This window comes from Rhinatrema bivittatum, chromosome 8 (genome assembly GCF_901001135.1).
Source record: "Rhinatrema bivittatum chromosome 8, aRhiBiv1.1, whole genome shotgun sequence".
Taxonomy (NCBI): Eukaryota; Metazoa; Chordata; class Amphibia; order Gymnophiona; family Rhinatrematidae; genus Rhinatrema; species Rhinatrema bivittatum.
Genome location: NC_042622.1, coordinates 151235869 through 151251059, shown reverse-complemented (window position 1 = coordinate 151251059; position 15191 = coordinate 151235869). Strand labels below are relative to the sequence as shown.

The 15191-nt window shown below is 44.6% G+C and overlaps 1 protein-coding gene across 1 annotated transcript in view; it reads right to left on the bottom strand.

Annotated features, from left to right (window-relative positions):
* Positions 1 to 764: 764 nt before the first annotated feature.
* Positions 765 to 15191, bottom strand: part of TIGD3 (tigger transposable element derived 3) — a 36192-nt gene continuing 21765 nt past the window's right edge. The window contains exon 2 of the mRNA XM_029613431.1: positions 765 to 2354. Within this exon, the coding sequence (XP_029469291.1) occupies positions 871 to 2301 (1431 nt within the window). The 5' untranslated portion in view covers positions 2302 to 2354 and the 3' untranslated portion in view covers positions 765 to 870. The remainder of the gene's footprint in view (positions 2355 to 15191) is intronic.

Here is a 15191-nt window from a genome sequence, read left to right as displayed (position 1 = left end):
TTAACAACCCTGCACTTGGTTTGGCAGCTAGGGAAATATTTGTTCCTAGGATGGTGTTTTCCAACCCTCTCCTATCTATCCAGTCAGGTTTTCAGGACTGCCACAATGAATACGCATGAGATGGATTTGCATACACCAGGTATCCAATGTATGCAAATCTCTCTCATGCATATTTATTATGGCTATCTTGAAATATGACTGGTTAGTGTGCCTCCAGGAGAGGTTTGGGAAACACCAATCTATAACATCCTCAAAAAACCCCCAGAAATACCATTCCATTGGAAAGAAAAATGCAACAATAACATAGGTTTTCATTAGGCTTTTAGATACAGAAAAATGAGGCTGGAACACCTTAATTAAAGTATGATGGACACTTATAAATACATATGTTCACACTACTAATGTTTTAGCTCCACCAGTGGGACCTTCATGGGGAATCCCCTGAATGTCATATTACCATGAAACAAAAAATGTTGGTTGTATATATATATATATATATAGTATATATATATATATATATATAAATATATATATATATATATATATATATATATATATATATATAATAAGTGACCCTACATTAATTAAGAGGTATCTGGTGACATATTAGCTATGCACATTGCCTATACTGGGAGGATTCACACTAGCTGAAGTGAATATTTCTTTGTAGATTTGAAGGTAATTTCTCTAGGTTGTAATCTCATTTTTATAGTTGGAGTTTACATCTCCTCAGATAAATTCCTCTATCTGCTATTTAGCTTTTTCATGTGATCTATTTCCTTTTTCCAAGTGTCTTTCAGAGCGCACAGGTGAGAACTGAACATGGTAGAAATCCACATAGTAGGGAAGCCAACTCTCCTGCTTGTACACTCACTGACAGCACAGCTTTTCCACTTCCTCTTCACAGTCATAAAATTTTTGGAATATGTCCTTGGGGGAGCCATTACACTCAAACCACCTACGCAGAGTCCCCAAGGCTTTAAGCGCATCTGCTTTAGTGGGAAGACTGTCCAATAACTCCTCACAGTCACTCCCATCACTCTCTTCCTCCTCTTTGTAAAAGTAAGTCTCTTTCTGCTGGTCAAATGCAAACTCCTCCTCCAAATCAACAAACCGGCGAAAATCTTCCAAGTTCATGCCCTTTGGAGGGGCCAGACTGCACTGGGCAGCAAGGGATTTCTCTCCTTTATGGACATCAGCCTTGGCAAAACAAAACTTGATCAGCAAGGGACTTACTTTCTCCCAGGCTGCCGCTACCATATGCATAGCGTCCAGTATGGAAAGACCATTTGCTATTGAAATTGAAGGGCTCTCGGTTTCACTCTGGATGGATGCAATCTTGGTCATCAGCCTATGCTTGTAATGGGATTTAAACTCCTGGACAATTTTGACATGAAAAGGTGAGAGGGTCATGTTGTGCAAAGGGAGAAAGACCAGCTTGATGTGGTGCAGCTCAAAATCCAGGAATGTGATATTACTACTTAGAATAAGGGCCACATTTCGATGCTGTTTTCCCATTTCCCTGTCAAAGTCCATCAGCCATTCTGAGAAGATGTTGGGTGTTATCCAACCATTACAGCTGCTTCTGTAGAAAACAGGTAACATTTCATTTTTAATACCAAAGAAACAACGAGGTGACATATGTGTACCCACAACCACTGGCTTTCTTTTCTCAGTGCCAGAGCTATTGACACACAAGAGAATACAAATTATTTTCTTCTCCTTCTTAGATATAATCTTTTTTTCCAGAATCATTTTATAAAGTAATGGAATCTCACTACAACCAAACACATTTTCTGGTGCATAATTCTCTAGGATTTGTGGCAAATTAAAAGCTACAGCTTCATCACACACAGCCTCAGAGACATAAGGAGCTCGAGAGGCATATCGTTGGCCAAAACAAATGTTGTTTCTGCGTTTCCATCGAACTAACCAGCCAATGCTAGGTATAAACTCCTGGCCCATTATATCTGCCAGTTCCTTTGCCTTTTGAAGCAGCATAGGCCCCGTGATGTTCCACATCTTATTCCTGGCAATATGAAACCAACAGAGGAGGGCTTCATCGATGCTACTGTATTTGGATTCCCTTTTGCGTTTCCTTTCTCGATTTGCTGTTCCACTGCACCAGTCGGCAAGAAGTTTCTCCTTGTTTTTGCAGATCCTGGAAATTTGTGGCTGAGAAACTTGGAAATGCCTTGCCACCTCTGACTGTGACATCTTGGACTCATTCAGCATCTCTAACACTTGAATCTTCTCAGCCAATGACAATGCATGGAGTTTCTTCTTTCCATTGATCTCCATGGTGATTTGGGATAAGGCTATATTCTTTGGGTAACAGAAATTGTACACAATATCTGAAAATACACATAGAAAAACACCATCAGAGGTCTTAGAGACATAGAAATCAGCAAAGTAAATCATGGACTTTCCAGTAAGATTTACACTATTCAACATCATGGGGAGGGCAATTTTCAAAAGTCATTACTCGAATAAATTAGTTATTTGAAAATTGCTTATGCTGTACATAGGTAGAAGTACATACAGGGATCAACAACATAGGTGTCACTATGGGGTGACAAGTGTCACCCCCCAAAAAATGGCTTGCCATCCTAGTTGTATATATTGGATCAGACAGAGATAAACCAAAGCACTGCCTGATCTGATGCAGAGAGGGAGTGCAGTCAGCCACATGATCTTTAAAGTAATCCAATTCCCTCTCTTCACATGTAGCCAGTAGTAGGAGTTGAGTTTAAGCCAATGTCAACTCCTGCCGCCAGGGGCCCAATCTCACAGCTCTTATTGTGAGCTTGGTCCCACAAGAGCAGGAGATGATGTTACTTAAATGCTACTCCTGCTGCCACCCACCCACGCCATGACCATGGGTGGAGTTTAAGAAGGAGAGAGTACATTGCCCTTCCAAACAAGAGAACCTAACAGGCTGCCAGAAAAGCAAATCCTGCTGGCAGCTGAATAAAGGAAAGAGGCCCAGTGACCACCAGTATAGCACATACCACTGGTAGTCAAAGAAAGGAAAAGGTCCCACTGGTGACTGAAGAAGAGGCCCTGAAGAGAGGGGTAAGAGAAAAGTGAGAGCAAGTGAGTAAGAGAAAAGTAGTGAGAGAGAAAGAGAGGGTGGCAGTGGGTTGGAAGGGTATGGGAGGGAGAGAGAGAGTGTGTGTGTGCGTGTGTGGGAAAGAGTGAGATAGGGTGGTTGGGTGTGTATTTGGGAGACAGTGTGTGGGTGCGTTTGAGAGAGAGAGAGAGAGTGTGTGTGTGTGAGAATGAAAGTGGGTGGATATGTGTGTGAGAGAGTGGGTGCATGTGAGTGGGTGCATGTGAGTGTTTTTGAGAAAGAGAGAGTGTGGGCAGATGTGTGTGTCTGAGAGACAGAATGTGGATGGGTGTTATAGAGACTATGGGTGTGTGTGTGGGGAGAGAATATAGGTGAGTGGAGAGAAAGAGTGAGTGTGAGTGTGTGGAGAGTGTATGTGGAGAATGTGTGTGTGGTTGTATGTATGGGAGCAAGAGAGTATGTGGCTGTGTGCATGAGAGAGAACTTGAGTAGCTAGGTGTGTTTGTAAGAGAAAGTATGTGGATGTGTTTGGGAGAGAATGAAAGAGTGGGTGGATTTGTTGGAGAGAGAGAGTGTAGGGGGGTGAGTATGTGTTAGAAAGAGAGAGAAAGTGTGGGTGGGAGTCCATGTGTAGGATAGAGAGTGTGCATGTGGTTGATGTATGTGTGTGGGTGAGAGAGAGTGTGTGGATGTATGTGTTGGAGAGAGAAAGAGAGAGAGATAATGAATGTGTGTGCAAGAGAGAGAGTGGGTGGATTTGTGTGTAGGAGAGAGTTGCTGGATGTATGAATGGAAGAGAGATAGAGTGTGTAGGTGGGTAATGTGTGTAAGATAGTGTGTGGGGGAGAGAGAGTTAGTTTGTGTGTGGGTATTTGCATGTGTAGCAGAGAATGTGGGTGGCTGTATATGAGAGAAAATATGAACGGCTTGTGGGAGAGATAGAAGGTATGTGAGTGGGTGTGTGTGTGGATGAGAGAGAAAAAGAGTGGGTAGCAATGGTAACATGGAATAGACTTAGTTTTTGGGTACTTGCCAGATTCTTATGGCCTGGATTGGCCACTGTTGGAAACAGGATGCTGGGCTTGATGGACCCTTGGTTTGACCCAGTATGGCATTTTCTTATTTTCTTATGTGAGTGTGTGGGATAGGGAGACAGAGAATGTGGGTGGATGTGTATGTGTAAGAAAGAGAAACAGAAAGTGTTGGTGGATGTTTGTGCGGCAGAGAGAGACAATGGGTGTTATTTGGGAGAGATAGAGGGTTTGTGTGTGTGTGTGTGTGTGTGTGACAAAGAGAGAGAGAGAGAGAAAGAGTGTGTATGTGTATATATGTATTTGGGAGAGAGAATGTGGGGAGGTATGCGTGTGGGAGGGTGGAGTGTGAGTGTGGGTGTTATAGGGAGAGTGTGGGTGGTGTGTGATTGTGAGAGGGAAAAATAGTGTGTGTGATAATTATTATTATTTGTTATTTAATTTATCGCAGTATCATACAATGTAATCAAAGCAATAAAGCTAGATATAGTGCGTGTTTGTGATAGAGTGAGTGTGGGAGAGAGCGAGGGTGTGGATAAATATGTGTATGGCAGAGTGTGTGTGGAAGAAAGAGGGTGTGTGTATGGGAATGTGGGTTTGTGGGAGAGAGAATGTAGGTTGGTGAGTGTGTGTGGGAGAGAAAGAGAAAGTGTGGATGACTGTGGTTGTGTACGAGAAAGAGAGTATGCATGTGGTTAGAATGTGTTTTGGGGGGAGAAAGATTGTGTGAGTGTGTGTGTGTGTGTATGCTTGACGAGAGTGAGTAGGTGTGTGTATGTGAGAGAGAGATAGTTGCTGATGGAATGGGGAAGAGACAGAGCATGTGGATGACTGTGTGTGAAAGAGTATGGATGGGTGTGTTGGGGGAGAGAGAGAGTGTGTGTGTAGGAAAGAGTGTGGGTTGCTCTGTGTGGGAGAGAGAAAGAATGGGTGTCTGTGTGGGAGAGAGACAGAGTGTGTGTGGGACAGATAGAGAGTGTGTGTATGAGAAAGAGAGTGTGTGTGTATGTGTGAATGTGAGGGTGGGAGGGTATGTGGAAGAGAGAGAATAGTCTGTGAGTGTGTGTGTATGGCAGAGAAAGAGAGAGAAGGAGTATGTGGATGGCCATCTTTGTGGGACAGAGAGAGATAGTTAGTGGATGTTGTGTTAGGGAGTGAGAGTGTAGGTGGATGTTTGTGTGGGAGAGAGAGAGTGGATGTAAATGTGGGAGAGAGTGTGAGTGTATGTGTATGTATGTGGGAGTGGGAGAGAGAAACAGTGTGAGGGTGTGTGTGGAAGAGAATGTGGGTGGGTGTTTTTCAATGAGAGAGAGGAGCAACACTGCAAGGAATTCTGGAACATGGGCGTTCCCTTTAGCCTGGGTTAAGTTGGCAGTGCCCAGAGGGGTTAGGGAGGCCCTGGGAAGAGGAAAGAGAGCTACCAAATGCAAGGACCTCTAGGTTTAAAGGACTGTGCAATACCTGAAGTAAAGTGAGTCATATAGTTTATTCTGACTCCTGAAGTGAAGGTGTGCTGCCATATTTGTTTTTTAGTTTATTTCACTGTAAATAAAGTGCATTTAAGGAACAGTCTGCCTCCTGTTTTTTCTGGCTGTCATTAAGCCGCCTCTCACTCAAGCTACCAATTATGGTGTCAGGGGATTTTTCTAAGCTTGGCACAGAAAAAAAACAAGTCTCCCAGAGAAGGACAAGAAAGTGGAAAAGCTTATTGTGTGTGCCCTACCGAAGGAAGTGTGTTTGGAAGAGAAGAAAAGTACTACTGGAGGGGAAGAGCACAGAAGTTTGAAGTACAGGCCGAGGCTGACAGCTGCAGCAGAGAAAAAAAAAAGGCAGAAACCCAGAGAGTTTTTTTCTTCTTCCCTCTCTCTCTGGGAATCTCTCAGTCCTACCTGCCCATTGAAGCTGTAATAAGCCAAGGGGGATAACCCCACCTGAGTAGTCAGAGCTAAAGCAGTGAGTCAGGGCTGGCCAGGCCAGCAGGGTTCTTTTTGTTTTCCCTCTTCAACATAGAGATATCCAGTCTAAATTGCTCCAGGGAACAAAGAAGATGGAGCAAGTAATCCAGATCCTGGCTGTAGGGCAGCAGCTATTGCAGAATGCTATGCAATCGCAAATTGATAGGCAGCAAACGCTTTAAGAACAGTTAACACAACAAAGTACAGTGCTAACTCAACTACAGAGGCTGTGCAGACTGCTCTGACCAGGATACCTCAAGGTATCTTTGTTCCCTCACATCCTATTTAAAATAAAGGCTGGTGAGGACCTGGAGGTCTTCCTGAAAAACTCTGAACAGACTGCCTGCGAATTGGCTTGGCCTGAAGCCAGCTGGAATATCTACTTGGCTAACTTGCTCACAGGCAGGAGTGAGAGCTACCTATGTGGAAGTCAAGGCTGCTATCCTGGAGAAAGAAACATACCAGCAGCATTTCCAGCCAGGGAGAATCCCCAAATTCTGTTTCATAGTCTGAAGGATGCTGGCTGGAAGTGGTTGCAGTTGGAGGCAAAGACTGGACTCAAAGTAGCCCAATAAGTGCTGCTGAAACAGTGCTTAGATGGGCTTGACTGACCCATGTGGAACTGGGTCTGCCGATACACAGGCCTCACATTGGAAAGAGCCCTAGAACTGGCAGAAGTCTTTCACCAGGCGCAATTAATGCCCAAAGGTGTAAGGAGGCTAGAAAGGCAGCCCGTATAAACCCCCTGATGAAGCGCAGAGAATGGATGTCCTCAGAAGTGTCCCTCAGAGATGGTTAGCTCTTCTTCCATTCCCAGAACCCAGACCACATTCTCTTCCACATGCTTTAACTGTGGTGGGAGAGGTCACTTGGCAAGGGACTGCTGAGATGAGGGAAGTAAAGTTATGGACACTGGCCTAGTGACTCAGCCGACATTAGAGGGCAAAATACACATGGAGAAAAGCAAATCTCCAAAACAGGGGCGACCCTTAAGTCAAAGGATAAAAGGAACCTCGGAGAGACTGGAATAACCCAGGAATGTGGGTGTGAACATCTTTTCCTTTTGTGCCCTGTATGCAGGGAACAGTCATGATGAAGATCATTGCCTGTATCAACAGATAGAAAATGAAGAGCCTTTAGAAGAAATGGGCAATACAAAAAGGCGATCTGCTCCACCGACCTGCTCTTTCTGTAAGTTGGAAGACCATACGGGGAAGAATATCCCTGGTGTGAAGACCTGGAGTCAGAACGCAAGTTGGAGGAACAATATGAAGGGGAACCAGAGCTGGAAATAGAGCCCCAGAATAACAATGATGACTGGGAACATGAATGGGACCACACTTTGTTAAAGCTCCAACTTTGTGGACATTCCTTATTCAGAACTCAAAGATTTTGTATTCCAGGTTGAACCGTTGATAGATTCAGGGTATGGCAGGGTATGGCAAGATTTTCATTTGCGAGGACTTGCTTCAAGAGCAAATCAACCATAAGAGGAAAGAGACACTTGCCTGTATATGCAGGGACAAACAGAGATGTTCAACCAGTCAAGTCCGGCTAACGACCCTGACAGGGCAAGCCATGATAGACGCAGGAGTCTTTCCTGAACTCCTGTATCCAATAATTCTGGGATGAGATTTATTTATCTATCTATTTATTTAAAACATTTATAGCCCGCCCTTCCTACATTCAGGGCAGGTTACAAAATCACATTCACATAGGGGTACATTTTAAGAAACAGCGCGCACGCGTACTTTTGTTCGTGGGGTCGGCGCAGGCAAGGGGGTGCACATTTGTGCAACTTGCGCGCACCGAGCCCTGCGCGCGCTGCCCGTTCCCTCCGAGGCCGCTCTGAAATCGGAGCGGCCTCGGAGGGAACTTTCCTTCCGCCTCCCCCCACCTTCCCCTCCCTTCCCCTACCTAACCTACCCCCCCGGTCCTATCTAAACCCCCCCCTACCTTTGTCGCTCGAAGCATGCGTAACTTTGCGTGTGCCGGGCTGGCTGCCGCGCGCCATGTTCCGGTCCGGTCCAGGGGCTGGTCCGGAGGCCACGGCCACGCTCCCGATGACGCCCCCCCGATGACGCGCTGACCGCGTCACGCCCCCGACACGCCCACCCCAAGAAAGCCCCAGGACTTACGCGCGTCCCAGGGCTTTACGCACGCTGGAAGCCTATGCAATATAGGCTCGGCGTGCGCAGGGCCGTTTTAGAAGGGTTACGCGCGTACCTAACCCTTTTAAAATCCAGCCCAAATTTTTTAAAACATGGTGACAATGTCATATAAAATAAAAATTGCATAGCAGCGAGTAGTCAAACAATCATACAACTGGATTTAGACATTAAAAGCGAGTTTAAATAAAAATGTCTTTAAAGCTTTCTTTAAAAACTTGGGATCTTTTAGATTTCTCAGTTCATTGGGTAACGAATTCCAAAAGGTTGGATCTGCTATTGAAAGTGCTCTTTCCCTAGTTTTGTTCAGACGTGCGATTTTAGGGGAGGGGATATCCAGAATATTCTGATTTGCTGATCGGAGGGATCTTGCCGGGAAATGTAATGGGCAGAGAGTATATTTAGGCAAGCCAATGAATTGCAGTAATCTAAACTTGAGGTGTCGTAACAGCTTCAATTTGTGATAGGAAGTCTGCATTAGACTTTTAATTTGAACATTCATGCTTAATGATGGATCAATTTGTATGCCAAGAGTTCGAACAGATTTCATCATTTGAATACTTTGACCATTAATAGTAAGTTCAGATGGGGCATTGCATAATGGGACTCTTGTGAGGTGTATTATTTCAGTTTTTTGGATGTTCAATAATAGCTTATTTTGAGATAGCCAATTTTGAATAGTAGTGAGATAATTCGAAAGAACTTGTTCAGTTTGTGTCCATGTTGTTTTAATAGGAAAGAAAAATTGTATATCATCTGCATTTAATCTATAGTGAAGTCAAGATTTGCAAGTATTCGGCACAATGGTGTCATATAGAAGTTAAATAACATTGCTGACAACACAGAGCCTTGTGGTACTCCAGATGCAACTATCTGCCAGGATGAGGTATATGATTCAATTTTAACTTGTAAAGCGCAGTTTGACAAAAAAAGAGTTGAACCAAGCCAATACCTTCCCTGTGAGACCTAGTGTGCTCAAGCAGTTTAGCAATATGCTATGGTCAATTATGTCAAATGCTGCAGAGATGTCTAGCAGCACCATAATGAAGATAGTACCATGTTCAAAACCACGACTTATGATATCAAAACTAGAGAGCAATAGTAATTCTGTGCTATGAAATTTATGAAAACCAAATTGATATTGGCCTACAGGTCTAGTACATTACTGCAGTCAGTGAAGGTCAACTGTTTGAGGGTGCATATTTCGAGGATCTTGGCAATGTATGACAAGGAGGATATTGGCCGGTAATTTGTCAACGCTGAGGGATCGGCATTGTGTTTTTTAAGGACAGGCCAAACTACAGCTCTCTTAAGGGAGTCTGGGATATAATCTTCATTAAGTGAGGCATTGATCAATCACATAATAAAGTTACAGGTATCAGTTTTAACTTTTTATTGATTTAAGAGTGTTGTAGAACAGGAGTTTAAGCAGCAGGATGAGGAGTTCATGTTTGAAATACATTCAATTATGTCTTCTTCTGTGACAGTATTAAATTCAGCCCAAGGAGCATTGTCAGGACAGAATTCATCATCTATTGTGTGAGTAGGAGTTGTAATGGAGCTTCTAATTTTATTCACTTTGTCGATAAAGTATTTGGCAAACATGTCTGCAGTATTCAGATCTGAATCTGTTACATAGAAACATATAGAAATGACGGCAGAAGAAGACCAAATGGCCCATCTAGTCTGCCCAGCAAGCTTCACACATATTTTCTCTCATACTTATCTGTTTCTCTTAGCTCTTGGTTCTATTTCCTTTCCATCCCCACCTTTAATGTAGAGAGCAGTGATGGAGCTGCATCCAAGTGAAATATCTAGCTTGATTAGTTTGGGGTAGTAGCCGCCGCAATAAGCAAGCTGCACCCATGCTTATTTGTTTTACCCAGACTATGTTATTAGCCCTTATTGGTTGTTTTTCTTCTCCCCTGCCGTTGAAGCAGGGAGCTATGCTGGATATGCGTGACGTATAAGTCTTCTCCCATGCCGTTGAAGCAGAGAGCCATGCTGGATGTGCATCGAAAGTGAAGTATCAGGCCCATTTGGTTTGGGGTAGTAACCGCCGTAACAAGCCAGCTACTCCCCGCTTTGTGAGTGCGAACCCTCTTTTCTTCTCCCCTGCCGTTGAATCAGAGAACTATGCTGTATATGCATTGAAAGTGAAGTATCAGGCTTATTTGATTTGGGGTAGTAACCGCCGTAACAAGCCAGCTACTCCCCTCTTTGTGAGTGTGAATCCTTTTTTCCACATTTCCTCTTGCTGTTGAAGCTTAGAGCGATGTTGGAGTCACGCCTGTGTATGTTTATTTAATAAGGGTATTGACTCCAGGCAGTAGCCATCATTCTGGCGAGTCACCCACTCTTCATTGGCAGCCTCTTGACTTTATGGATCCACAGTGTTTATCCCACGCCCCTTTGAAGTCCTTCACAGTTCTGGTCTTCACCACATCCTCCGGAAGGGCATTCCAGGCATCCACCACCCTCTCCGTGAAGAAATACTTCCTGACATTGGTTCTGAATCTTCCTCCCTGGAGCTTCAAATCGTGACCCCTGGTTCTGCTGATTTTTTTCCTTAGGAAAAGGTTTGTCGTTGTCTTTTGATCATTAACACCTTTCAAGTATCTGAAAGTCTGTATCATATCACCTCTGCTCCTCCTTTGTTATAGGGAGAACAGATAAGTTTGAGGCAGGCTTAATAATTTGATTTATCATTTGATATAATTCAGCCAGTTTATTAAAAGATGTTGCTAGTTTTGAATATATGTATTGTTTTTCCGTTTTCAGGATTTTGTTTTGGTAAGCTATGAGATGACTTTTGTATAAGGATAAGTTCTCAGCGCATGGATGATGGCGCCATCTTCGTTCCAGCCTCCTTAGTTCAAATTTTTTACACTGGAGTGTGTTAGAAAATCAAGGTGCATTATGATGACGGTTCTTTGTAAATTCTTTAATAGGACACAATTTGTCAAGGGAGGATTGCCCCCAGTTTTCAACACTAAGGGGCCAACTCATAGATAACCAGGGCAGTCCATCCAGAGGGGGAATGTCCTTGAGGAGGAGCCAGAATTTAGCCTGGAGACAGCTGGATGCTCAACCTGACAAGGCTGAGCTGAGGGGGAGGATATGTGAGGGAGTCTATAAGAAACTCCCTCAAACCACCTTAAAGGATCGGCCACAGGCATCTGGTCTGGTCCTACTTAAAGACCAACACTGCAAGGGATTCTGGGACAGGGAGCTCCCTTTAGCCTGGGTTAAGTTGGCACGGCCCAGAGGGTTTAGAGAGGCTCCAGGAAGCAGTTACAATGGTCTACAGATCCTTGCGCCCTAGGCAGACCAATGTAACCCCCCCCCCCCCCCCCCCAAATCCACCCTGAGTTGAAAGTGCCCCTCTTACAATGGGATATATATAGAGCGTCTCTCTCTATCTCACTCAAAATCTCTAGACTTGCATCTGTGCATGAGGGAGGGGTGAAAGAGCAAGGAGTCGCTAGTACACATCTTCTGGAGATACAAAGTGGCAAAAGAGGTATGGAGAAAAGCAGAGTTGTGGATGGAGGCGATGAATCCAGATGTGGTGATAACAGAAAAAGCAGTGATGTATGGACTATTTGAGTCTGCATGGCCATGTGCAAGACTATGGATTTGGATGGGGTGCATGAAAGAGGCCCTCTGGAGGGCAAGGAATTTGTTGCACCTCAAGAGCATGGAATTGGATGTGGATACGATATATCAAACTGGAAAAAAATTGGTAATGGACTATATGTGGTGAAGACCAGAACTGTGAAGGACTTCAAAGGGGCGTGGGATAAACACTGTGGATCCATAAAGTCAAGAGGCCGCCAATGAAGAGTGGGTGACTCGCCAGAATGTCAAGAGGCCGCCAATGAAGAGTGGGTGACTCGCCAGAATGATGGCTACTGCCTGGAGACAATACCCTTATTCAATAAACGTACACATGCTTACTGTGACTCCAACATCATTCTAGCTTCAACAGCAAGAGGAAATGTGGAATAAAGGATCTGCACTCACAAAGGGGGAGTAGCTGGCTTGTTACGGCGGTTACTACCCCAAACCAAATAAGCCTGTTACTTCAATTTCTATGCAAATACAGCAGAGCTCTCTGCTTCAACGGCAGGGGAGAAGAAAAAAGGGTTCACAAAGCGGGGAGTAGCTGGCTTGTTACGGCGGTTACTACCCCAAACCAAATGTGCCTGATACTTCACTTTCGATGCATATCCAGCATAGCTCCCTGCTTCAACGGCAGGGGAGAAGAAAAACAACCAATAAGGGCTGTATAACATAGTCTGAGTAAAACAAATAAGCATGGGTGTAGCTTGCTTATTGCGGCGGTTACTACCCCTACTACCCCTAACTTATCAGCTAGATATTCACTTGGATGCAGCTCCATCACTGCTTTCTACATTAATGGTGGGGGTGGAAGGGAAATAGAACCAAGAGCTAAGAGAAACAGATAAGTATGAGAGAAAAAAGTGTGTGAAGCTTGCTGGGCAGACTGGATGGGCCATTTGGTCTTCTTCTGCCGTCATTTCTATGTTTCTATGTTTCTATATATCCTGAGATGGAATATTTTCTTAATGACCGTATATAAAACCTGATAAATAAGATGCTAAAAAAACAACGTAAGAAGAAGCGATGAAAGCCTGGAAGTGGCGAATTACAGAAATCGTGGCTCCAACAGACAGTATAGGAAGAACCAGAATAGGATGAGGCTCCATCAATAGGTTGGAGAGAGGGTAACCAATGCTAATAGTGTGAAATTATAGAGAAAGAAGTGAATAAATGGGGAAATTTTGAGATGAATAGAGGTAAATGAAAACATGTTAAAGATAATCTTTGCAATGATTTGAGAAATAGTTTAGAATTACAATATAATGGTAAAAACAATTAAAGATGAATGATAATCTCTAGGATGTAGGTTAAGTTTCTGCAAGATAAGTCAAAATTTGAAGGTTGTAAATATCTTTTGATTAACTGTGCTAATATGATGCGGGAATAAAATTTTCTAAAACAAAAGTAGTAAAGTTACCTGCGTAACTTTGTGTGCATTGCCATGGTTAGCCTTGCAAAATTCAGGGGTTACATGCATATGTCATGGCTCTACCCTGGAACACCCAATCCTTTTTCTGCCTCCTTAGTCTTGACATGCACACAGGTATGTCTGTGCGTACTTCCTGGCTTCTTAAAATTCGCTTTGCTTGAGTGCGGCCCACATACAAATGTATAGGGCTGTTTTTGCGAAAGCAATGCTTTTAAAATCTACCTGACAGGTAGTAACCTTCGCTCTGTGCAGTTATCCTCCAAGCCTTATGATAATCCATAAAAATTGCAGCTAGCAACATTTTTTACTGGGTGATGAATCTTCTTGAAAATGTAGACAGTGCTGCTTTACGTGCTTTGCTTATGGACTTGGCCATAGAAGCAGTCCTATGCTTTTCCCCTTATGTCTTATATCAGTACCTCAGACTGTAAACGTTAGGGCCCTTGGTTATCATCATTTCCTTTAGAACTTACTGTAGAAACAGTCCTGTGCTTTTTCTCTTATGTCTGTGCATCAGTATCCCAGACTGAAGAAGTCAGGGCCCTTGGTTATTATCTAAAACCAATTCTAGTACGTCCCCCCCCCCCGCCTCCGCTGTCTAAGAAGGGAGCAATATTGCAGTTGCATTAATAGCATCAAGGCTTATTGGTTAAGAGTAGTAATCTCCATTCCTTCAGCTAAGGGTAGTAACCCCTGCACCAGCAAGTTGCCCCACTGCATGCTTTTCTTCATTTCCGTCCTCTAGCCATCTAAGTGGGGAGTAATGTTGCAGTTGCATGAAAAGCATCAAGGCTTATTGATTAAGGGTAGTAATCTCCAAGTCTTCTGCTAAAGGTAGTAACTGCCGCTCTAGCAAGTTAGCCTTCTGCACACGTTTCTCATTTCTGTCCTCTAGCCTTTATAGATCCATAGTATTTACCCCATGTCCCTTTTAATTCTTTAGCCAATAGAGATCCACAGTATTTATCCCTTGCCCCTTTGAATTCTTTAACTGTTTTCATCTTCATCACCTCCTCCAGAAAGGCTTTCCAGGCATCGACCACCCTCTCTGTGAAGAAATATTTGCTGTAGTTGGATCTGAGTGTTATGGCCGGGTTCTGCGGCTGAATAGTGGACCCTTGGGCCAACCCACCCCGAGGGGCGGAGTAGGTCGGGAGGCGGAGCCAAGACTCAGAGGGCTAGGATGTTTAGTAGCAATAGAGTCTGATACAGGATCTTCACCCGGGTACGCAGACCCCCCAGGAGGAGCCCGTAGGGTTCCGGCACCTTGGGACTTGGGCCCCAGAGAGAGAGTCCAGCAACAGAGAAGCAGGTACAACCAGTGGTAACAGGACTAGCACAAGCTCTTCACCCGGACACCTAGCAACCCCCCAGGAGGTGCCCGTAGGGTTCTGGTGCCTTGGGACTTGGGTGCTAGTGAGAGAGGCAGCAGCAAGGAACTAGACAGTTCAGGGAGAATAGAGTTCAAGACAAGAGCTTCACCCGGGCACCGGGAACACCCCAGGAGGGGCCCATAGGGTTCCAGCACCTTGGGACTTAGGAGACAGCAGAGACAACTCTATCTCACAGGCGTAGTTGCAAGGGGCGCCTGACGTGGGGTCCGGAGTCGTGGCAAAGCAAGGCTGCCGGCAGGCGCTGGAGCAGGCCACGCTGAGGACAAGGCTGGTAGCAGGCAGCGAGCAAGGCGTAGTCAGGACGAATCGAAGTCAAGGCAGGCAGCAGGCAAGGCATAGTCAGGACGAACCGAAGTCAAGGCAGGCAGGAAACACAGCAAGGAACGCAACTCAGAGCTACAGGACTGTAGTGAACCTCGTTGCAAAGCGAAGAGGAATAGTCTGAGCGCCGGTTATATCTGGGTGGCGGGTGACGTCATCACTGCGGGCGGAGCCAGGCTTCCGGGTTCTGGGC